The 26,101-nt window shown below is 39.1% G+C and overlaps 1 protein-coding gene across 1 annotated transcript in view; it reads right to left on the reverse strand.

The window, feature by feature from the left end:
• Positions 1 to 820: 820 nt before the first annotated feature.
• EFNB2 (ephrin B2) overlaps positions 821 to 26,101 on the reverse strand; it is a 52,592-nt gene continuing 27,311 nt past the window's right edge. The window contains exons 3-5 of the mRNA XM_030568288.1: positions 6,695 to 6,787; positions 5,864 to 5,977; positions 821 to 4,351 (exon numbers count right to left, since the gene is read on the reverse strand). Of these exons, the coding sequence (XP_030424148.1) occupies positions 3,969 to 4,351; positions 5,864 to 5,977; positions 6,695 to 6,787 (590 nt within the window). The 3' untranslated portion in view covers positions 821 to 3,968. The remainder of the gene's footprint in view (positions 4,352 to 5,863; positions 5,978 to 6,694; positions 6,788 to 26,101) is intronic.

Raw genomic sequence — 26,101 nt, forward strand, 5'->3', positions numbered from 1 at the left:
AATAATTTGACAAATGGGAATTACACGACCAAAAGCGATGAATAACTAGCTGCCTTTCTCGAGTGGAAACTCTTAAGACAACTTGGCATCAATTGTTAAAGTGACAAAGGCATCTTTCTCCTCCTCAGACCTCCCCATATATTACTCTACACATGATTGTTCAAATTATGTGCTTTCATGGTGACTGGGCTTTGTGGAAAAAAATGACAGTATTTGTTAAATGTGGGTGTCAGTTGTTTAAGTGAAAATTATAGAGCAGCACATCCATATATTCTGTATTAAGGCTTGTGTTAGCTTGTATGTCTTAGGACCCAATCCTGGGAAATCTTATGCACTTTAACTTTATTAACATGAATAGTCCCATTGATTTCACTAGGACTACTCACCGATAGTAAAGTTAAACATATACATAAGTATTGGGAGCACTGGGACACTGAGAAATCCCGCTGGCTTTAAGTTAAGTGTCTGCAGGTCAGACACCTGGTCCTCGCTCTGCAAGCTGATACATGTTAGTAGGCCTCTATGCCTTAATGGCACCCACTGACTTCACTGGGGCTCCATGTGGGCATAATGATCAGCCAATACGAATCAGGTTGCAGGATCAGGGCCCTAATTTGAAACAAAAGTAGACTTAAGTTCTCCCTATAAATCACTAGTAGCTGTGGAGAGTTTTTTTTTTTTAAAAAAAAGAAAAATAAAACTAACAAAAAGGAAAAAATAAATAATCAAAAACTAAAGAAAATACTTAGAAGGCAAGATTTCCATAGGAAAAAATATTTTATTTTTTTAAGAACAAATTCAATTTGAAACACACGTGGAATGTGATTTTCGTAATTTTTCATTTTCTGGGGGCTAATTGCAATGTGGAATTAAAACAGATTTCAAACCTATGACAGGCTAGTTAAAAAAAGAAAAAAGAAAGAAAGAAAATTATTTATAACTCAAGCATAATACTGTGTTACTTACAAACTGGACAAAGAAATTCTTAAATAAATATTCATGGTACACACTTACAGCACAAATATGCAGCAATTTGGCAACCTTTTATACCATTTTTTTCTCAATACAGTGCAAAGGGGAATGACACTGCCTTTAAACAAGCTGTAGCTAAATACATTGCAAAATTCAAATTTTATACAAAACATCTTGCTTAGACTTTATAAAAAACCAACGTTGCTCTATATACACAATCTGGTTAAGAAAAGCCATTTCTATCTTGTTTTCGTGTGTATCTTTTTTTATTTAAAAAGGTGAATAAGGCTACTGTAACACCCCAAATCCATATACAGTAAATCTGAACCTATTTACAGCATCTTCACTTAGACATGATGGTGCAAATTCCAAGTCGAGTGACTAGGGATGATAATACAAGCAAGGCATTTACAGTAACTTTTCAAAGCTGAACCAACGTCAAATAAAGGAACAGTTGGTAGATTGTCATAATGCTGCACCAAACACAAAACAGAAGCACAGTACATTTTTTCAATTAGTTGCAGGTTGCTCTTCATCAATTCATCTGATTTTTTTCACAGTTTAGTACATAACCAGAATGTAGCCAACTGATGAAACATACACTTGATTTAATTAAAATCAGATTCACTATGCCTTTCTCCTTTTCCCCTTTCTCCCTCTCCTTCAAAATAAAATCTTAATGACTTACAAGAAAATCTTGTATGGATGGATTCACAGAAAGGAGGGGTTGTTGCAAAAAATTACATAGTACTATAGTCACCATGGTAACCTTCCACAGAACCAGGTTTTTTTTTCTTTTCTTTTTTCCCCTCCTTTTTGACCAACATCATTTTCAGGTTCAGGAAATAGAGAGAGTAATCATTTCTATGACAGTTCATTTTTTTGCAGGTGCTCGCTGGAGGTTTGAGAACCTTAAAATGCTGTTGCTACATTTTCTTTCCGATTCTGAAAGCAAAGTGTTACCATAGTAACATGACCACGTTAAAGATGTCTATTTTGCATAGCACATAAGAAGTAGGATTCTTTTCGTTGTTGTTGTTCAGCGTGGGGAATGTGGGGGAAAAAACATGCTAAAGCAGAAAAACTTTAACCTGAAACTCCCCATCTGTGTCACCTGCTGAAATCTACAGAACACTTCAGTCCATAAGGCAAGGGAAAACACAACACAGAAAATAAATGCCGGAACATCTTGTCATTGTAAAATATATGATTCAGTAACATTGATTTCCTGGATTTCTGGGCTTGTGTTTCCTAGTCTATGGTTATGTGAGACGCCTTTACAGGGCTTTGTTATTTTTGTATTTGCGCTCATTATTGTTATTTTTGGAATGAAATTGTTTTTTTCCCACAAGCAGTCATCCAATTGTTATTTTTATTTTGTAACGCTGAGAAATTAAGACCATTTAATTGCCACAAATTAATTTCACATCTTCTGGTGTAGATTCTGTGCAATCTCAAAATATATATTAGAAAAACAATCTTTCACTTTATATTCCTTGTGTTCTATACACCTATTATAAATAAGTCATATCATCCTTCTCCCTCTCAGTGTCATAATTTATTTTATCCTTATGGTAAGAGGTTTTCCATATGTGCTTTAACTTTGAAACAGAGCACCAATGAACTGCTGTGTCAGTCACCGTACCTACACTGCACTGTGCAGGGACAGCCCTACTATAAACCAAAGAGTCAAAAGGCTCAATCAGAAACAAAATCCTGTTCTATCTGGAGAGCTGAGAATGTATTTAATAACTCCACTGGTGATGGAATTACTGCTCTTTTGACCCTTTGGCTTATAATCATCTCGGTCAGATTTGGCTCTCCGCTATTTTCTTAAATGCTTTCCCTGTGTTTAGTAAAATGTGATAAGTATAGCAGCTGAGTCTGCTTAAAAAGTCATCCAAAGCAGACTACAATTTTGCGACAGCGTCCAAGCTGTATATCTTATTGCCAGTACCACAACAGTTCTGCCCTAATACATCATCAGCGGCCTACTATTGTCTTGTCCTCCAGGCCTCTTCATTTACTAACAATACCCCTTTGTCCTACTGTATTGAAGGTACTATTTTTTTCTGCACATTGCTATTCGATAACCGTGAACTCCTTCAAGTGCAGCCCTAATCCACTGTGCATGTTGTGTCTCCTACCTGCCTCTTAAAACTTAGCACACCAAAGTGCTGTGCTACCTAAATTATGTTTCTTTCGGATTTCTATTTCAGAGGCAGCAGCATTCAACTGCAATTGCAGTCAGCCCTTCCCTGCCACCATCCAATCCTGGTCTTGACTTCACTGACAGCCTAACTTTTGGCTGGAAAGCTCCTTATTAGCAAACACAGTTTCTATAAATGTATTACCCATTCGAGAGAGGCTGCTGTAGCAGATGCATGGAGCATGGCACTCCAAATGTTAATGTTCCATTAGTGATGCAGGAGGTGGAGTGAATGGAAATCTTATGTGAAGGATGGCAGAACCCTGGATAACAGAAATAAATGTAACAGTGACAGACTAAAAGCAAGAGAATTTAAAAGTCTTACTTAGATGCCGAGGTCTGTGTGACAAATCCAGTCTGCACTGAGAGAGAGACACACAAAAAGTTGTAAGATTGCATTTCAAGCCTGATATCCTAGAGCACCTTCCCAGGATGCCTAGAACTATTAAACGTCCACAAATCACTCCATCTTCCCTTGGCTTTTGTACATGCCTGGATGCCTGCAGCACATGGCTTCGAGGATGATGAATGTAACAAGAATACAGCAATCAGAGAATGGGTATCTTCTACGGAAAGTCTTCCAGCTTTTAGTGAATGTTTGTCCACTGAGACAGGAATTCTACAGACTAGATAAGCTGTCCAGCTCAAGAAGGCTCTCTGAGAAAAGGGTGTTGCCTTTTCCCCCCGTGCCTGAGTCAATACTAGTGCACAAGGGGGTCATCATAAACCCCAACAGAAAGCATCTGACCAGTAAGTTTCCTCTGTAACTCAAAGGTACCACAGTTTGTCAGACTTTGTAATAAATGTTTGCTGGACTCTGAGGAGGCATCTCTTGAACTATATACACTGGATGTCCATAGTCTCCACTGACCTTTTCATAGTGAGGGCAAAAAACACTGTCTGCAGTCCTTAGAGGAATGATAATGTCACTTGGCTCAGACCCATTGTTGTTGCCACTACGTTTTGGGGTGGCTAGCGTACTAAGTGACAGAGTTGTAGTGTGCTGGGGTGAATGCTTCCTGTGTCTTCTCCGGTACTTCAATAAAAGAACCACCAAAGTGATGATGATGACGATGAAAATGATGCACCCTGATGCAATCCCTGCAAATAAGGCCACCTCTGAACCAAGTATACTGGAATGTCCAGCCTTACTGCCATCTGTACTGGATCCTAGAAAGAGAGGAAAACAAAGAGGAAAGTTATCACTGTCCTGTGACCATTTTATGGTGCTTAACTTAAAAATGTGAAGACTCGGCAGGACTGGAAGAATTAACTGGCAGCTAAACTTTGACAAACCAATTACCCTGTTAGGTAGCTAAATGCAAACAGCTGAAGTCAGCAATCAATATTAAACAAGACTTTGTGTCTGTTGGTCTTACTTTTATGCTGCTCCAAAACCGCATTGTTTTCTTTTCGTATATCATCATCCATCAGCAGCAAGGCCTGGGACTGACAAGGCAGCCTTTGATACATTCTGCATCTTTTAACAGATGCCGGCCAGCTCAAGGCAGCAAACAGGGAAATGGTAAATCTCGGGACGGCTGACACTTTGGTATCATAGTGTTGCTACTTTCTCTTTCAGATCCTACTTTAAATTAAACCACAGATTCTGTCTACGTATTTTGCTTACTAATGAAACAAGGAAGCTGCAGGCAGCAGGGGAAATGGGTAAAATGTTTATGATGCAACTAGTTTTTATTATTTAAATTACATTTATTTAAAAAAAATACATTTGGAGGGCAGAAAAAACCTCTCACTCTGAACAGCCTGCTGAGTGCATGGCATCATCGCATTATCAGTTTGTTACAAGAATTCAATGAATTCTTACTTAGAAAGTTTGAAATAACTTCCCTCTCTTGATGCTCAGTTCCAGATGCAATAATGCTGTGGATGCTAAAATCTCATAACTATCAACTCTGCCTACAATATCCTTAGCACAAAATTGCTGACGCCTACTCGACAACTGCCAACTCAAAGATTCATTAGCAGGGTAGCAAATAATGTAGCCAGTGAAGACAGACTTGAAGCCATTGGTGAAACCCAGAGTCGACTGATAATCAGTTTGGCTTTGTAATATTCTAAATTTGCTATCTTTCACAGTGACCTTGTTTATCTTTTTTGTTCACTTAAAGCAGTTTGAAGATATTGGTCTGAGGACCATGAGTTCCTAATATTAAAAAGATACATTTTTAAAAAACCTTTTAAAATTTAGGATCAGTTAGTCATTCGTAGACTTTATAAGATCAGATAAGAGATTAGAGCATTAATTATACATGCGTTAAAATAAACCTTACAAATGGCTGTTGAGAACCACTTGATAATGTATCAGACAGGAAGAGAGAGAAATATTCTCTCATCTGCCAGGGTACTAAACATAAGTCAGCACTTACCACTGTAAAGCTATTCAGAGAAACTACTACCCAAAAACTTTCCTGGAAATGAATGATTTTCTTAGAAGATGTAATTTACTCCAACTGCAAAATGGGATAGGGGCAATATGTGCACTAGTCAAAATGTACAGCTTCTATCTACCATCCACTGATGCATCAGAGCACATTTTTGTTTGATCTCACTATGCAAATATTTGCCTTTAACAAATTCCAGTGCTAAAATAATGATGAAAGGAATGGAAAAAATCACTTAAAATGGCACTTCCCAAGACCAAAAAATCCTGATGTGTACCTGAATTATCCTTTACAAATGGACTCGTTGTGGAGCTTTTTCCATTGGTACCAGCTTCTTGTTCAGGACGTTTAGTTGGATCAGTATTACGGGATGATCCAGCAGAATTGGGATCTGTACGGAAGAAAATGATTGATTTCAATTTAGACAACTGAAGATATTAAGCTTTATAAGGCTGCTATATATCATGAGATAGGACTAGCTTTGAATAGAAGATTCTTTATGCAAAGGGCTATGAGAGAGAAGAATATAATTTTCCTTTTAAAGCAAAATTGATTTTTTCAGAGGTTTAGACTGTGAAGCCATCTGCAGAAACTATAGGGATTCCTGTAATTGGCTAGAAAAGCTTTGCAGATGACATTTCAGTTTAACTGAGCAAGTTGAGTGACTCCTAAACCAATTTCTATTTAGAAGAATAATTCTTTCTTTCTGCACAATAGGTTATCTATATATAAAGAGACAATGAACAAAAACCTCTTCTGTAGTTAGAATTTATAACAAAAAAACTATAGAAACATTAGCTTCCCTCCTTTCATTTATTCCAAATAATTATGAACTGTGAAGTTGTGGTTTTATTTTTAAAATAAAAATAAAAACGACTGAATGCGTTATTACTGGCTGTCCGAGATCTTATTACACTAGCGCTCCTCTTGTAGAAATCTGTCAGTAGCTTAGGTACAGAAAATAGGCTTTGCTCTCAAAATCTAAGGGAAGAATGACCAAACTAGACTCAGTTAGCACTCTGTTCTATGCTATTAAAAGAAGCCTGCACACTAAGTGGGGTACGGAGACTGATCAAAGTGATTTCATGAAACAGCAGATGGTCTTTACCTTGTCCAACTTTCATGAGGATCTTCATGGCTTTTGTCTGGCACACCCCTCCCTCCTGGTTATCCAGGCCCTCTAATGACCCATTTGATGTTGCTGATTAAAAGAAAAACAAAAAAAGATTTCAGGAAATCAGTAGGCAAAGTGATGTGAATATGCATGCCTGAAAACAGGGATTCCTTTAATCTACTGGAATCTGTTCTTGTTGCTCAGGTTGACCTAGGAAAAGCTGTGAAATGTTGAGAGCCAAAAGAATGAATACATCGGTAAGTCATACATTATATACAAATGCTGGAATGAGTTATCAGGTTTCAAATTTACTCAACCACTTTTTCTTCTGTGCACAATTGACTGACTTTCTATTATGCCCCTGGATGAAATGGCATCACCTTCCAAATAAAGGTAATGGAGTCAGCTGAAAAAGAAGCCCTGCCAGGCTCAAAGCAGCAAAGTACTTAATTCACTTTTTTTTTTTTAAAGCAACAGCATAATAATCACCACAGTACACCTGCTTCCTCCGTGACAGATCTCCTGTTTAAGGAAATGTGCACATACAAAAGACAAGGTGAAATCTGAGGTTCCATACTAGCTGGAAAACAGTATTTTATTTTTTTTAAATACAATCTTATTTTTCTTAAGGCTTTTAAAAACTGTTCTACTTCAACAGAACCCTTTCAGCTTCTACAAACAAATTAGTGTCCCCCCCATGTTTAAATTGTTCTTTCTTATCTGTATGCTTGCTTGAACTCCACATACCCACTTGCAACTAACTGCTAGCTGGTATTGTAATCTGATTTGTGTATGAAGCACAACTCACTTCGGGAACTCATACAAATCAAGTCAGAGTCTACGTGATTTTACTCTATCGCCAATAGTCAGGGGGAGAGGGGGAGATCAGTTTTCTTCCATGCTACGTTAATACTATACTGTATTGTATTCTTAGGACTACAATGTATTGCATCCTTTACTAGCCTCATCTTTATAAATATGCTCCTGACAGGTAATACTGCAGATTAACCAGATACATTAACAACAATGCAGTATTTAATAGTGGGAGATGATTCTAAATCTACTTCATTGCATGATTTATATGAGTGTTTTGTCCATTTTCCTTTATTTCCCCAAACACATACACACTGATACCAGAACACCTAGTGCAAAAAAATAAATAACAGATACCAGTTGTATTACTTGTTGGGATTCCCATGGACTGCTTATATTAAACAGCATTTTTCTTCCTTCAGCCCACGTCCAGACTACCCCGCTGTATCGGCGGGTTAAAATCGATTGCTCGGGGATCGATATATCGCATCTAGTCTAGACGCGATATATCGATCCCCGAGCGCGCTTACATCGATTCCGGAACTCCATCAACCCGAACGGAGTTCCGGAATCGACACGGAGAGCCGCGGACATCGATCCCGTGCCGTCTGGACGGGTGAGTAATTCGATCTTAGATATTCGACTTCAGCTACGTTATTCACATAGCTGAAGTTGCGTATCTAAGATCGATTTTCCTCCCCTAGTCTGGACGAGGCCCTAGACTCAGTCGTTTCATCGGAGGACCTAATTCAGCAAGTGCCTCACACTGTCCAGCTCTTTGTTTTCAGTTCCCCTTCCCCTCCCCTTTCAGCTTCCTCTGGGATTTGCTTTTAATATAGCTTATGTGTATTTCCTACTTCCTTCACAGTGTCTTCGCAGCCCATGTTAATATTTTTTCTGCTTTAATCTTCTCCTTAGCTATACACCCTTTCCACTGAACCTACCTTCCTATCCTGTGATCCACTGTTTGTTTTTTTTCCACTTCTGCTTCTTTTGTGAGTAACCTGTTCCCTCCTGCCCCACATAACATTTCCAGCTTGTTACTCCTTCTCCTATACTTTCCTTTCCTTATATTTGGGCCCTCCCACTTTCCCCCCCCCTTCAACTAATCTTGTTTTCCCCTCCCTGACTGCACAATCATCACAAAGAAAGTTATTGAAACTTCAGTTTGTTTTTATTTCTAATCTTTTCTTTTAAAAAGTTTTCAAAATGAAAAAAATAAAACCCAACAACCCACACCACGATAAGTAATTTAAGATAAAAGCAGATCTGAAACGTGCCATTGCATTGCCAGACTCAGAAAATAATGGAGACATATAGTTTTGAGGTTTTTTGTTTTGTTTTCCAGAGGGAAAAAAAATCAATACTAAGAACTAGTTCTGGACATAAATCAAATGTGTCTTTGCTGAAAGTGTTTTTTATGACCTATTTGCCAATGTACAGGCACAAGGACAGGAAAAAAAGTAGTAAATAGAAATATCAAAACTGAGCATCAGCTAAGAGTACAGCTAATAAACATTGACTTTATTCTGGTTTTTTTGTTTGTAAGTTTTTGTTTTTGTTTTTTATATCTAGGCTACAGGGATTCACAATCACTTTAAACTCCACTTTTTCAGATTCTAATTGATTAGAGTACAGTCCCTTCTCAATATCAGTATCCTTTAAAAATTTGTCTGATTTAACCTACACTGTCAGAGACCAAAATAATATTAGAAGACCCACAGTTTAATCCCAGTCTAATACAAGGAAAGTAAGATGGCAATAGGAATGCAAAGCTATTACAAATGCCCGGTCTCGATCAAGATAGCCCAATATTACAATAAAGCTGATGTGTGCTTTTCAGAGTTCGAACTGCCTTGCTTGCTTACTAAAAGAATGTTTCCATAGCTTTGATGCTGGATGAATGAATTTACAGGAGTATTCACTTTTTCCACAGTCCTTCAAGGGGTTTTCTGAAAGCTGATGTTATAGTTTAGGGGAGAGAACACCATATCTTGTGGAAGGAGGAGTATTCAGTGAAATATATTGCAGTGGCAAAGCAACTTCTCCCCTTAATTAAACTAACAATTAGTCAAGGCTGGTGGAGAAAATTATTTGAAAAATTTCATTATGGCTGTCAAGATATCACCTCACATATTCCAGTGTGTGGGGAGGAAGAAGGGGAAGTTTTAAACAGTTTTAAGATTCAGGAAGATGAAGGATTTTCACTGAGAGAGAAAAATAACATGGGATACCAGAGAAAACACTCTTTTCTGTCAAAAGCTTAGTATGCAGAAGTCAAACAAGGGAACTAGTGCAAAATATTCCTAGAACACTTGCAGCTGTCTTTATATTTGATCTCTGAGTGAAAATTACACCTCCAGCGATCTAAACCTCCTCCATTACACACACACACACACACTTCAGGTGGGTAACCCCGTTCCTGGAGTTCTAATTACATTAATGTTGCATCCTGATTCCTAAGAATTTTTTAAAATAATTAATAAAGGTTTTTACTGTGATATTATTAAAGATAATGATCATGAAATCACAAAAATAATTAACTATATTTTAAAGTGTACTTGCTAATCTGAGATTTGTGTGTTTATAAAATATTGAACCAAAATCTTAAACTCTCCACTCAGTTTACTTAAAAAAAGAATGTGCATTTTCTATGCCTTGGCTTGATCTGCTTTAGAAGCATTTGCTCCAAATATTTTATCTGACAGCCTACTGTCATGCTAAGAAGAAAGTTTATTAGGCTCTAGTTACATGCTGACCATGATGCAGTATGCTTGAAGATGACCATTTGTATCATTGTTTCTACCACTGTTACACAATTGCAACAAATCTTGTACAAAGTGTATCATGTCAGGTGTCAATGGAAAAGTTACAATCTGTCGAGTATGATTACGCTGGTTAAATCCATGTATCATCCCTCTATCTGGAGTTATGAATATTGGCTAGGTATTTGTATCTCAGGTGTTTTTGTTCTTGGGGTGACACCGACAAGGTAGGCTATGCCTTCACTAGCACTTTTGTCAGTAAAACTTAAGTTATTCGAAGGTGTGAAAAAACACAACTCTTGACCGATATAAGTTACACTGACAGAAGCGCTGGTGTGGACATCGCTAAGTCGGCGGGAGACACCCTCCCATTGACATAGCTACTGCCCCTCACTGGGGAGTGGTTTAATTATGTCGACAGGCGAGCTCTGTCCCACCAGCATAGACCAGCTACACAGGAGCTCTTACAGCAGCTCAGCTGCATCAGTGCAGCTGTGCAGCTGTAAGATCTCTAGTGTAGACACAGCCATAGTTTACCTTCAGTCTTGCCAGCCCATTATGAATAAATGAATACAAGAACAAATGAATATAAACTGGCCATCAGGAAGTTTAGACTTGAAATTAGACAAAGGTTTCTAACCATCAGAGGAGTGAAGTTCCGGAACAGCCTTTCAAGGGGAGTAGTGGGGGCAAAAGACATATCTGGCTTTAAGACTAAGCTTGATAAATTTATGGAGGGGATGGTATGATGGGATAGCCCAATTTTGGCAATTAATTGATCTTTGATTAGTAACGGTAAATATGCCCAATGGTCTGTGATGGGGTGTTAGATAGGGTGGGATCTGAGTTACTACAGAGAATCCTTTCCTGGGTGTCTGGCTGGTGTGTCTTGCCCACATGCTCAGGGTTTAGCGGATCGCCATATTTGGGGACGGGAAGGAATCTTCCTCCAGGACAGATTGGCAGAGGCCCTGGAGTGTGGTTTTTTTTTTGCCTTCCTCGGCAGCGTGGGGAAGGGGTCACTTGCTGGAGGATTTGCTGCACCTTCAAGTCTTTAAACCATGATTTGAGGACTTCAATAGCTCAGACATAGGTTGGGGTTTATTACAGGAGTGGGTGGGTGAGATTCTGTAGCCTGTGTTAAAGTCTATGAGTCTAATAAGCTATTCAAGGTTGATGGGCCATTAAGAATTCATTCTTCAGAAAGCTCTTTCCGAGAATGCCTCAGACAGCAAGGAGCCAATGGCCACCCCTGTGATTCAGCAAAACATGTAAGAGCGTGTGATGCAAACATGTGACCTCAGACTCCATCTTTGTCAGTAGCTTTCCATACTCAGGGTCTATGGGCTTTGATTGGGATGGTAAATTTCCATGCATGTGGCAGAGGTAGGGTTGCCAACTTTCTAATTACTAAAAACTGGACCCCCCTGGTCGGCCTCTTCCCCCAAGGCCCCACCTGCTGCTGCGTATCTTCCCTTGAGACCCTGCGTCACATTGCTTCTTCCTCCAAGTCCCCACCACTGCTCCATCTCTTCTCTTGAGGCCCTGCCCCTGCTCTGCCTTTTCCTTCAAGGCCCCGCTCTGCTCATTCCTCTTGCCTTCCCTCCATCACTCGCTGCTCTCCTCCCTCTCCCACCCCATCCTTGTCACTCAATCCTCTCCACCTCCCACCACCCCTGTTGGGCTCCCTCTGCTCTGGAACTGAGACAAGAGCTGCAGCCTGACGCCTGCTTGCTCACAAGATGCTGGTAGAAGGCAGTCCCGGCTGAGCAGGGGCTGGCAGAGGTTGATGACCCAGTGCCTCCCCCCACATGGTAATAAGACTTTTGGTGTCCGGTCAGTACATCTGACTGGACACTGCCAAGTCCCCCTTTTTTACCAGACTTTCCAGTCAAAAACCGGGCACCTACCCTAGTCAGAGGATATAAAAGACACCTGAGACCTCTTCATTTTCCCTCATTTCTGTTCCAATTCTTTGGACTGTGGATTTACAATTAAAAAGGAGTATTCTGAACTATGGACTGAGGACTTTCCAATCTTTTGGAAGTTACCAGAGACACTTTTACAAGCCAGCAATCTATTCCATTATTGCTATGATCCTGATCTATGAACACTGAAAATCACTTTTAGGTATATGATTCCTTAACCATTCAATAACTCTCTTCTTCCCTTTTGTTAATAAAATCTCTAGTTAGTTTACTAAGGATTGGCTGACAACATGATATTTGGCTAACATCTGAGATTTATATTTACCTAAGGGACATGTGTCTGATCCCTTGGGAGTGGCAGAACCTCATACATGGTGAACTGGGTTTTCAGAAACCTCTCACTATATTTAGACCTGTTTGTCTGGATGGGAACCAAGGACTGGAATGCTGAAAGGGGACTTTGTGTGGCTTCTGGTTAACCAGTGTGGTTGACTACAGAAGCACCTTTGTTACTGGTTTGGTGAATCTAATTATAGAATAAACCACCAGTTCTGGGGGACTGTCAGCCTACTTTCTTGCAGTCTGTCCTGAATGTGGCATTCTCAGTGTACTCTATCCCAGGCAACCAGTCACATTCATCATCAGAAAAACTATATAATCCTGTACAAATGTACATCCTTAAACACAGTTGCTCAAAGGTGCATATTCGGGATTGAGCTCTATGTTTTTTATATCGTGTCACTAGTATCTTGCAGTAAACTGAAAATAAGCACAACAGTGCTAACTGGATAAAATAGCATTCATTACTCCTCCCTCCCCCGCTTGGATGACACAGGTGCATCTGAGCTTCTGAAGTCTAGTCATGCTCCACTGAAGTCAATGGCAAAACTTCTGTTGACGACACTCAGAAACAGAATGCGGCAGTTTGTAAGCAAGAGCCTATACCCAACCTTTAAACAAACAAACAGATGCCTAAATCTCTCTGAATCCCAACTGTTCCTGTTCAAAGTTTAAGACTAACACATTTTCAACAATAAACTGAAATTGATGTTTGTGCACTATACTAGTGGCCTGAGCCAGAATTACTTGAAGTTCACAGGAGTTGTCAGAGTGCAAGGAATACAGGGTTGGGCTCAAAGTGGTTTGTGGATTTGTGTCACTGGATTTTTAAGAAATGGCAGTTAAAGAGACCTGATTAATTCTTGCTTTTGGGACGTGAAATGCATCTATTCAGTAATTGTAAAATACATTCTCAATATATCCCGATCTGACATGGGAGGTGATGAAATTATTCAGACCAAAGCATCCAGTTCTAGTTCTGCTTTCTGTGGTTTAAAATACATAAAAAGCCACTGGAAGTCATAAATCAGTGCTTGATCTTTCACATTTATTTGCTTTTAAAACTTCACAATCCCTGTTTATTGTGTGAAATGCATTAGCCATAAATGCAGAGGCAGGGAATCAGTGACTGAAACAGAATCAGCCAACAAGAATAGTTCCTGGCTATGATTTTTATACAGTCCCCATGGAGAGGAAGTAATATTACATTTTAATATGTCTTCATTTGATTGTTATTACTCAGCCTCCCAGGAGGCTAAGCCGCTCCATGGATCTTTGGCTGTTTTCAACCAATCAGGTTGGTGACTTTGCTCTAATCAGATGAAGAATTAAGCTTCTGGATTTGTGCCTCTATATAGTTTTTCATTCACAAAGGGATTAGAAATGAAGGCAAAGTCACAAAAATCAAGGCTCATTCACTTTTAAAGACATACAGTACAAAATTAAAAACTCCACCACCATTACTTCTAGGAAAATGCTACTACAACAAAGTTTTAGGCCTTTGTATCTGTCACAATTACCTTTATATCTGTCATGGTTACAAATACTTCCATGCTTTTTAAGCTTCAAAATAGGCCACATTAGTGACATGTCCTTTGGCCTAAAAAATTTTGTAACCAATTTACTTCAGGGCTGGATTATGACATGGATTACACCCACTCACCGAAGGAAGTAAAATCACACCCATTCTCAACATGCCAGCGCTGCCTTCTCAGACCTTGTGTCTGGGCATGCAGAGATGAGCAAGCGCTCACGGCTGAGTGCTTGTTTCCTCCCTTTGAGAAATTGGGTGGGGGAACAGGTGCAGCCTGGGCTCTGCAGCCACCTAGCATGAGGAACAGCACAAAGGAGACATTGCAGACACAGAGGTTGTTGTAATTTGCTGCTGATGTAGGCCAGAGTAAGGGCAAAGCAGGAAAGGAATTATGACTTAGAAAGATCTATCTGAGGTACAAAGCCTCCTAGGGATACTCCTGGGTTAGTGAATTCTGTGTGCCACCTCTTGCTCAGAACTGTGCCTTAAGTCACTATCTAGGCCTTTGACATTTGGGTTCTTACAATTAGAGTTAAATAAAATCAAAACCCTATAAATCTCTTATCCAGCTTTCCCTCGATGCTATTTTTGAAGATAGAAAAAGGAACAGAAAAACCCAAGAATAGCAATTAAAAAAAAAGCCAGCTGTAGATCCAACAGTAATAAGAAGTTATTCTTATTGAAAAGGTATACTTGATCTAATATGTGCTCACAGGATCACTAAGTACATGGTTTTTTAAATAAAAGAAAATTCCTTTGCCATAGCATACTGGATGTGTGTTCTAGCTGCTTTCATTCACTTTTGGTCTTTTTAAAGACTTTCTCAGCAAAGCACCAAATAAATAATTAATTCTTTCTCATAAATTATCTACATTTACGAGACAGGTTTAAGAACACCAAGAACCACATACCAAAATAGGCACAAATCAAGAAAGTTGTTTCTAGAACAGCCAGGATGATGGACAAGGCAGCTGAGGAGATATAAAGAGTGTTTTAATTAAATAGAATTATATTTGCCTTTTTCATCCAGCAGCAATGTCAGATCTTGATAAGTCTGGAACGACTAAAGAAACTCATTCAGATCAGTTAACCAAAGAACAGGTAAGTCAGCAGGCACTCTGCTTGATGGGCCGCAAGCAATTTTACAGTGGGGATAAAATCTGTTTATTTTAATTACCTACAGATTGCTGATAGCTTACTTTTGCTTGTAGTTACAATCATCAGATCAATATTAGCATATATTTAAAAAAATCTACTGAATCTAAACTTTGTTTAAACAAGGAATCAGCTTCCAAACTGTATCCATAAAAGGTACCAAAGTTCGGCCCTGACTCTGGAAATACTGACACCCACTCATAATTTTAAGCATATGAGTAGGCCCACTGAGTCAAGTTAGCATGTATGTATATATCTGCAGGTTGAGGAATAAATTATATGCCAATTTTGCAACCCTTATTCACATTCACTACTGCCTTAGTCAGTGAATAATGGCACTTATTCCAATGGGATATGCTATTACGCAACTTGAGGAAGGGTGGCAGACTTGGACCTTTTATTATTAATTATTATTACTATTAAACTTACATCTTTCCTTTTAAGGGAAGTGGCATTCAATGAGACTCAGCCCGATGCTGCTTGTGAGCTCTAAATTTATTTGCTTCTGCCTGTCAATCTTGAAGAGAAAGGCAGTAACACTTTCACCTCCAGATTAGTGGATACCATGAGTGAAGTGCAGTAACCAGAGCTACATCTTGATCTAATGAGCAGGCATTTCAGAGGCCACACTTGTCTTTGTAAAACACAGGCCCCGCCTGTCATTGTCCACAGCAATGCAACAGAGAATGACAAGACTACAAGTACCTACTCATGCTAGCCCAAAATATCTGTTCTTTCTTATGAAGTTCAAATAGAGATGTCACTAATGCACGATCTTGGTCACATTTAAGTTAATGGCAAAATGCCATTTGACTACAGTTGAAGCAGGATCAGGCCTAAATTGCTTCCCTTCCTATTTATGGATATTGGACAAATGTATGAGGTGATATGAAGTAATTTGCTTGTGTCCTCCATAATCACTACCCCCTCCTCCCTACCAAAAACTATTATTGTTTCAAGTGTCTTAAAATGAGTTGTAAAGGTTCAGAGCCAATTAAAGAGAACAGCCCTCAAGGATTTATTGCTAAAAAATATTATTTATACTTCTAAGATCTTTCATTAGAGTTAATTTTTTTCCAACATTATTTCTGTTAAATGGTTCTCATGAAGAACACTCTAGGAAATGTTGTCTTTTTGCCATAGTGATCGAGCTACGCATGTCTACCACACACATGGTTTCCTACAGTTTATACAAACAAATTATGTCTACGTGAGTGGTGAACTAAACTGTATAGCAGATGTAAACCTGCTAATTAAAATGTATTCACATTATAACTTTTTTCTAAAGCAGATTACTGGATAGTTAACTTCATGAGACAAGAACAGATATTTTACACAGTTTGCCCTTCTTTCTGCTGGCAAAAACCCCACGTGGATAGAAAGAAATGCTCCCTACTGCCACAATGAGCTTTGCTTAACACTTCAGCTGAACAGAACTAATAGAATTAGTTAGCATTCAGGTTACACTGATTGTCTCTAATGACAAACAGGCTGTCTAGAAACAAGACCATGAGCTTTAATATTATACAGGACAATATTTTCTATAGCACGCAAACTCAACAGCTTCCTTTTCGAATCTGCATCTGTCTTTAAAATCTCTCTGGTTTCTGACTGAAGCCCTTGGATGAGAAAAGGTTATAGTAAAATGTTTATATTAAATAACAAAAAACAAAATAAAAGCCCACTCGTGCTCATTCTACTGTCACTAATTGCATGCAATGATATTAATGACTTAGTAATTGCTATACGAGTGGCAGTGAAGTGGAAAACATCATTTTGAGGCAGAGTTCATCTCTAGGTGGTAGGACTTCACCAGTGATTGAGTTAATGCCTAGTGACAGTTTAGAATATAACACTACAGATGAGAAAATGTGTCACTCTCATGCTTATAATAGTTTAGATGGACATGACGTTATTTGCTTTGACCGTGTAGAGTCCAGCAGTAACCCCAATAAAGTGAAACAGTTAGAGTCTGCCCTACAGATGAACCTCATTCCTTTCAGGGGAGAAGCTCTATACTACAACAATCTAGAGCAATTTTCCACGTTTGCTTCAATAAAAGAATACCTTCATCTCCTGCTTTTACATCAAGCACAACAAAGGCATGCTTTATTGCAAAATACAAAAAGCTATTTACATCATCTAACTATCCTTCAGCAACACACAGTTTGGCACCTTAGTACTAAGATCAATTATGATACTATTGAACAGCTTTGCACTTGGCAAAGCTAATCAGAAGTTAAGTACTGTTGTGATTGTTGTATGTATGTGTCTGTGTCTAGAACTATAAACCATCATCGTTCAGATCAGGGCCCAAGTTTTTAAACTTGGGTGCAGCACTTAAATCAAAGTGGCCTGACCTTCAAAGGTACTGAGTGCCTGTTATTCTAATTAACTTCAGCAGGAACTGTGGGTTCTCATCCCTTCTGGAGATCAGACCATTTTTCCTTAATTAGGTTATGTCTACACTACGGACCTTACAGCGGCACATCTATACTGCTACAGCTGTGCTGCTGTAAGGTCTCCTGTGTAGCTGCTCAATGCCAACAGGAGGGAGCTCTCCCGCTGGCATAATTAAACCGCCCCCAATGAGCACGGGTAGCTATGTCAGTGGGGGAGCATCTCCTGCCAATACAGTGCTGTCCACACCAACACTTTTGTCTGTGAAACTTATGTCGGTCAGGGTTGTGTTTTTTTCACACTCTGACCAACAAATTTTTTATCGTCAAAAGTTCTGATGCAGACAAACCCTTAGGAGTCAAACTATTGATTTAAGTATCACTGCCTAATTCTGAACACACAGGTTTGAAAATTTTGACACATACCCATGACTGGATAGGAGGATAGATATTTTAAATAAAAACTGTGTTAGTCAAATTTTAAAGCAATTATTCGTAAAAAATAATTTTCAATTCATCTTTGAACTCCATTTGTTCTAAGGTCACAAATCAGTTAGAGTCTGGCCCTAATCCTGCAATCAGAGCTACTGAGGCAGATGCCAGCACCCATCCAGATCTCCACTCAACCAATGGGGTTTCAATGGGTCTGATTGCTGGATTGGGGCCTACAAATGCATTTGCATGCTAACACAAAATATTTGAAAATCAATTCCTTTTCAACTTACCTGCCAGGACCTGAGTTCAGAGCTCTTTATTTTATCTGCAGCGGTTCAAACATCACAAGCATATAAAGATGAGTATTTTCCTGCACTTTAGTTGCTTATGGTGTCATCAAGTAGTGCATCAGAAACAGATAAGCCTATTAGCAATTAAAGCTCTAACCATGTTTTTAAAACAGTTTTTTGCAAGTAGGATTCTAGTATAATTTCCGAGAACACTGTGAAGAAGGAACCACTGAACCACTCCAAAGAACCCGTTATAGACTACCTAAGGCCAAATCCTGCTCATCTTACTCACATTAGTATTTATATTGATTTCTTTTGGACTGAAAGTAGAAACTAAGCTGTGGCCCTAGTTTATAGCAGAGCTGGTCAGAAATCAAAAACGGTGATAATTTTTTCATCAAAATTTTTAATGCTGACTAAAACCAGAGATGGAATTTCGCAAACAATTTCACTCAAATTTCACCCTGTTTTTCAGTCATTTCTATTCTATAATACACTTTATCTAGTGCAGTTCCCAGACAAAAAATTCTACACTAGCCAGGGAAAGTATATTCTGGAAAAATGCATTTCTGACCCCAGAGTGGGAAGGGTCTAAGTAAGGAGGGAAATGATTTTTGATTGTTATATTAATATATTATTTATTTATTTATCAGATTCATAAACATTTCTGTAGATGCCTATGCATTTCTCTGGGCTCCTGTTCCATTAATTAGAAATACATACTATTTAATAAGAATAATATAATACAAACAACAGTACAATATATAAGACTGCTCATCCCACTTCATAGATAAATATGCATCAATAGAAATATAGAATAAATGTAAGTGTGTTTCTGATACATAAGTATGTTTCTTGTTTTAGGTTAATAAATATACTGGATCTTAATTAAGGGACCTACTCTTTCACCTTGCGAGACAAGTTAAGTCCCATTGATTTTAGTGAGAGTTACTCAGATCCTGCAGTACGAGAATAGGTCCTAAGGCCCTGATCATGTGAAGATTTACGCATATGCTTAATTTTACACGTGAGTAATCCTACTGAAGTCAGTGGAACTGCTCATGCACCTAAAGCTAAGTATGTACATAAGTTTTGGCAGGATCTGGGCTTAAGTTATTTTTTTTAAAGCATTTCAATTCTCTCTTAATGCTAATCTGCATGATGAATAAATAAAGGCTCCTTAGCAAGGAAATTGTTTTCCTTCGTGCATATACTACGTCTCCAGTATTGTTGAATCATTTATAAAGCTAAGTGATCTAAAAAAAAAATTGCTATAAATAAATAGTGGCTGAAAATACTAAACTGTATCGTATGAAATATTAAAAGCAATTTCATTTTGAGCAATTCTTAAATAATTCTTTCTTCACTTCTAAGCAATCATTCTTCATTTCCTGTCTGCTTACATATCCACTTTGCATATAAATTTTTTTTTTCTCACCGGCTCCCATCCTATTAACAATCAGAGCAATCTTGTTCTTTCATTTACTGCCCTTGGGAACAGAGAAGTGGTACTTACAGATTTCCTGCTGTAGTACCTCTGTCTAGCTTTAAATGAGATAAACTGTCAGTATTGCCTAGGTAATGGCACTGAATATGAACAAAGACCATCAATCTAAAATAATCTTATTCTCTTACAGACCCTGTGTGGTCTGGGACAAAAATCCCAATAGACCGTGACTACATTAGTCCTTCAGGTCTTAGACACTGTCAGGAATTTGAAGCTGTACAGACACTGATTTTTTCTCTCTCTCCAATAATATTATTCGTATGAATTGTATTTATATACAAGAGTTAAGTGTGTTGCTGATATATCCCTTAAAAAGCTCTCAACAAACTCAAAGACTGACCTTTGGATATCATTTTACACTAAGAAGAGTTGGAGGTAATTCATTTAATTGTCTGAGGAAGAGGAGAAGTAGGACAAGGAAGGAAGAGAGAATGTACTTCATGTATAGCCAGAGTCAAGGTGGCTTCTAATACATGGGCTTTGCCTCCTGGAAAAAATACAGATTACATTAAATTGCTACAAATGTATGATCTGCAATAAAATTATGAATGACTTTGGATAATGGGAGTGAAAGTCTATAGGTTTTGTGCAGCTTTGTGCCATTTAAACTAAAAACATTTCATAATGGCATCTGTACTAGTTTCTTTTGGATATTCAAAAGTGTTTTTGTGAGCCCTTTTGCAGGTTTCAAGTATTACAGACTGGGAACGCTGTGTAAGAGGCATTAGAATCTTCAGCCACACTGACTAGCTGAGAATTAAAAATTGTTTTGTCAGAATACAAAAATAAAATCAAATGTTCATGTAAATCTGCTTGATCATGCAAAAAGCTTTACTCCTTCCAAGCAGGCCATATTTCAGGACACAATCTGTACAGTCTTTTTATGTGTTTTTTTCTTTGACAGTTATTGCCTTTTAGTTGTAACAGAATGACACACAGATAGCATAAAAGCCTTATGGTTTTATGAAAAATCCACTTAAGGCTAAAGATTCAGAATGAATGTTTAGATCTTAAAAGCCACCCTGCTATTAAAAGACTTCTCTGAGCGCTAGTTCTGCTAGCCAGTCCAACCTTTGAGATCAGTGAGGGATTAAAGATTTTTTAACAATTTAAGCCAGAGGCCAATTGCATAAATGGGTCACTTGAAAAAGTTGACAAAAAACATTTAAGGAAAGCCACATATTCCATTTTGCTAATGTCAAAGCAAATGATCATCTAACAGTAAACTGAGCTAATGAGGTCGGAGGCAGACCTGGGGGTTCAGTGGAACCCTTCCTAGGGGCATTCTGCAGTCACTCCTTGGGTCCCAAGCATTCTCTATTGAGGAATAAAATGTATTTTTCAAATTTCTAAAACGCAGTGATTACATTGAATATGGCTATTTAGTACTTCATATTCAGTTTCTTAAAGACTTTGGACCATATTCCCTTTGCTTTGTGCCACAGAACGGAGGAGATTAACAGAAAACATGCTCCCTTTGCTACAATTCTACTATGTGGGTAGTGTTGATTTGAACAAAAATGACACTGTCTCTTTCTCCAACTCCATGGAAGTCCCTCCAAGCTAAATCAATGCATTTGGGGCTCTGCAGTTTCTGGGGCTGAAGACACAGCTGGCTAGAAAGGGGACAAAGCCAGAGAAAAGTCGCTATATAAAATCATAATCTTCCTGAAGTCAATGAGTGTTTTGTCATTGACTTCAGTGGGGTCAGGATTTCCCCTAGTGCAGTGGTTTTCAAACTTTTGTTTGGTGACGCCTTTCACACAGCAAGCCTCTGAGTTTAATTTTATAAATTAAAAACACTTTTTAATATATTTAACACCTGTATAAATTCTGCAGGCAAAGAAGGGTTTGAGGTGGAGGCTGACAGCTCACGACCCCCCCATGTAATAACCTTGCAACCCCCTGAGGGGTCCCAACTCCCAGTTTGAGAACCTCTGCCCTAGTGGTTTCGGCATCAATTCCTTTAAACTCATAATAATTTCCCTAACTAAGATGATTTTGCATTTTATTTTATGTAATCTGGCTCCACCTTAAAAAATGTCCCCTTCCACCTAGGGAAGGTTGGGCCTGCTGGAGGTACTGGGCCTCTGCATGAAGACCCAGCCTTTTGTGGATATCCTAATAACACAGAGCTTTCCTGTGCATATTGAGATATACAAGGAGTAGAGGGTCACACCTCCTGCCTACACAGAGTGGCAAACACATGATGAGATGGTTTAGTGGAAACTCCACAGCCTCAAATCTGCGGTTTTCTGCCTATCTTTGTCCTTCCCATGGATATTTACATTGAAGAGCACGATTTAGCTCCATGCATTTAATTACATATTTCCTTAGGGAAATAGGATATGTTAGTTAAATAGCTGTATATTTTAGAGTAATCTAATGTGAATGCATCTCAAATCTCAACTACATTTGACCTCACCCAGCTCTGTTGGAAAGAAATCAGATAATACAGAAATAGATCTACTACAGTAGAACCTCAGAGTTACAAACATCTTGGGAATGGAGGTTATTCGTAACTCTAAAACCTTCGTAACTCTGAACAAAACATTATGGTTGCTCTTTCAAAAGGTTACAACTCAACATTGACTTAATACACCTTTGAAACTTTATCATGCAGAAGAAAAATGCTGCTTTCCCTTTTTTTTAGTAGTTTATGTTTAACACAGTCCTGTATTTACTTTTTTTTTTTTGGTCTCTGATGCTGTCTGATGGCATCCTTCCATTTTCAAATGAGGTGTGTTGACTGGTCAGTTTGTAACTCTGGTGTTCATAACTCTGAGGTTCTACCGTAATTTCCAAGGAACCAAAAATTGATGATAGCAAAGTAAGGATATTATTCTATTGCAGTTTATTAATTTTAACAATAGTATGCAACATCATCTTTCCAGTGCTGCCATTAGCAGCATTAACTCTTCAGACCAGATTCTGATGCTCTTACTTACACGAGTTGTACCTCACTCTATCAGTAATCCCACAGAAATGCACTATATTAATTGCAGGTTAATGTACAACTCAATGTGAGAATGGATAGTTTCCAGTACCCTTTCTTTTCATGTTAAAGAATCCTCTTGTTAGTGAGGTCATTTTTTTACATGTAACTATTTAATGGAGAAAAACTGCATCCCTACCTTTATATAGGGCTTGTGTACATGGTACTTTAGTCGAAACCAGAGGGTGTAAAAGCTAGTGCGCACTAGTGTGTTGCACACTAACCGACCTGTATGGACTCTGGTGGCATGCACTAGAAGTTTCCTAGTGCACATTAATGTAGTTCAGTTTCAAATAGCACTACATTAATGCATATTAGGGAACTTTTTGCGTGTGCTAGCAGGGTCTACACAGGCCCTTGACATGCTAGGGTGCACTAGAATTTACACTCCTCTGGTGCAGACTAAAGCATCGTCCCCATAAGGGAAAGGTGGTACAATGGTGTTTCTCTACCCACTTCACTATTAGCAGTGCCATCATCATCATTGCCAGGATCCTATTTTATGGATCAAGCCACAGTCGATTCTCAATAGAGGTTGTGCTCCATAAACCTCCCTCCCAAGATCATGATTCCCATCACTCATCTGGTCACACTTAGTCTAGTGCAGGATCTTACAGTGCTTCCAAACTAGACAATGTCAGATAGGAACATACTGTCAAAAATGCAATGCAAAAAACACACATAAAAGGGGAAATATTACAACAAAATATTTGTGTCTCTCATACAATAGATAACTCAATGCATTCTTCCAGGGGAACTGAGCACCTGTTAAACTGAGGATTCAGGAATCTGGAGTTTATGCAAATTATTTGTATCCTAATTTGCATGGATAATAAATATGCATTATGTTATTTACATAATTGATAGCAAATATCTTGATTACCAGTGCTTCTGACAGGGCTATATCAGGGAATAAGCTTTATGGACTTGGGAATTTCTGAGCTCCTAGCTGGCTCTGGCATATTTCCGGGCTGGAGTTTAAGTAAATGGCTTCTCTTTGAGGCACTGTCCTTGGCTGCTCCTTGTCCTAGCCCAGGAAGGGGCTGTGGTTGGGCTGCTTGCCCTGGTCTGATGATGATCATAGAATCATAGAATATCAGGGTTGGAAGGGACCTCAGGAGGTCATCTAGTCCAACCCCCTGCTCAAAGCAGGACCAATGAATCTGGAAGGGATCTGGCTGCTTCCTCTCATCAGCTGTTAATTCTCTGCCTTGCTGGCTACCCTAGTTGGATACCCCTTATCTTTTGTGAACTAACTGGGATGGGGTGTGGGCTCTATCTGCTATTCCCTAGTTATGGTCCAGCATTGCTCTAGCTCTAAATCTAGGTCTCTGGCCATGGGTGGGTTGGAGGACTATGCTCTACATCTCTGTGGTGAGAGTCCTCCGAGCTGGCGCTCTGTGGTTAGGGGCCTGGAATACTCTATTTATAGAGATCCCATTTGGAGGAGCCCTGACTGTAACAGCCTAGAGCATCTCTCCTCAAGTTTCTGGCCATGGGGAACTTCTTGGACAGAGTAGGCCTGAATAGGACAGGCTAAGGGTGGGGTAAGCCAAGGGGCACAAAGCCCAAGTCCTTGCTCCTGCCCAGCTGACCATGCCCTTTGCCCTGAGCAGCGAGACTAGCTTGGTGCAGCAGTGCCAGCTCGCACCATATGTGGTATTTTGCTCAGCTCTCATGGACGTGTGAGAATATGTGAGAATTTCAGCTTTCATAAAAGAATTTCTCATGATTGTAGGAAAAAGGCTTAAAATAGATTCATAGAATATCAGGATTGGAAGGGTCCTCAGGAGGTCATCTAGTCCAACCCCCTGCTCAAAGCAGGCCCATCCTGAGACAGATTTTTGCCCCACATCCCTAAATAGCCCCTTCAAGGATTGAGCTCACAACCCTGCCTTTAGCATGCCAATGCTCAAACCACTGAGCTATCCCTCCCCCCTTGAAAACATGAACCCTGAAGCCTCAAAAAAATAGAAGTCCAAGAAAAAAAGCATTTATTATTTTTAAAATCTGATGATTTAAGTAATTTTGGGGTCTGACTTGTGATTTCCAAACATTTGGGATTGGCAATACTGTTGGGGGCAACATTGTCACTGATTCCTCCCTTCTTAACAAGGTATCACCTCCCTTCCAAGGAGTGCAGAAGCTGTGGAGCAGAAGTTAACACTGCTCCAAGTAGCATTAATGAAAGCAGCAATTTAGAGCCAAATTGCAATGGATTTTCCTGGCTCTGCTCCCCTCGGTTCACTCATCTGATGAATATTAGACCTGATTCTGGTTTTGCTTAATTGTGTAAAACAGGAGGAGCGCTAACAAACTCAGTGAAATTACCCTGATGTAAAACTGGCATAACTAAGATCTGACTCAGGCCCACTTCCTATCTCTGAACCACAGAAAAGAAGGGAGTTTCAGCTCCACGATACCTGATTTTCAGAGCTACTGAGTGCTCACAAGTCCATTGCTTCAGCTGTGGGCAGTGGGTGCTCAGCACGTCTCAAAATCCGACCCATGGGCCCAGATCCTCAAAGATATTTAGTCGCCTAACTAGTTAGGTGACTAGATATCTTTGAGAAGCTGGGCCATGGTGCTTATGGGCACTGCAGCATAATACCAGGAAGGCCTTTTGTTGACACCACAATAAGCAGTAAGTGTGGCAGGCCATGTTGTTAGGCAGTAAGCAAGATATTATTGAAAATCTAATATGGTTTTTGAGGAGTGAGGCGGCAGGCCAAGTGACTTCTAGCAACCAAAGAATGCAATAATCCTCCAGGAAAGGCAATATCTATTATGTCTTATTGTTACAATGAAATAATTATAGAAAAATAAAGAAAATGAGTCATACTCATGGATTTACTCAGAGAATTGTTGACTCACATATGACAGACCTGACCGCCTATCAGAAGGTTTTATTTGAGCCCACAATTCTCAAGTTATAATTATAATGGTGACATTTATTCCATTATATCTGGTCTACTGTGGATTTTTTCCTAAACTAGCATTACATAACTAAAATATTTCACTCTTAAAGCCAGCTACACCTCTACCCCGCTATAACGTGACCCAATATAACACAGGTTCACATATAGCACGGTAGCAGCGGGGATCCCGCAGCGCATGAAAGGCTTCGGGGCTCCGGCTGCTGTGGGAAGCCCCAGGCCCTTTAAATCACTGCTGGAGCCATGCCACCACTACCCCAATATAACGGCGTTTCACCTATAACGTGGTAGGGATTTTTGGCTCC

This window comes from Gopherus evgoodei, chromosome 1 (genome assembly GCF_007399415.2).
Source record: "Gopherus evgoodei ecotype Sinaloan lineage chromosome 1, rGopEvg1_v1.p, whole genome shotgun sequence".
NCBI lineage: Eukaryota > Metazoa > Chordata > Testudines > Testudinidae > Gopherus > Gopherus evgoodei.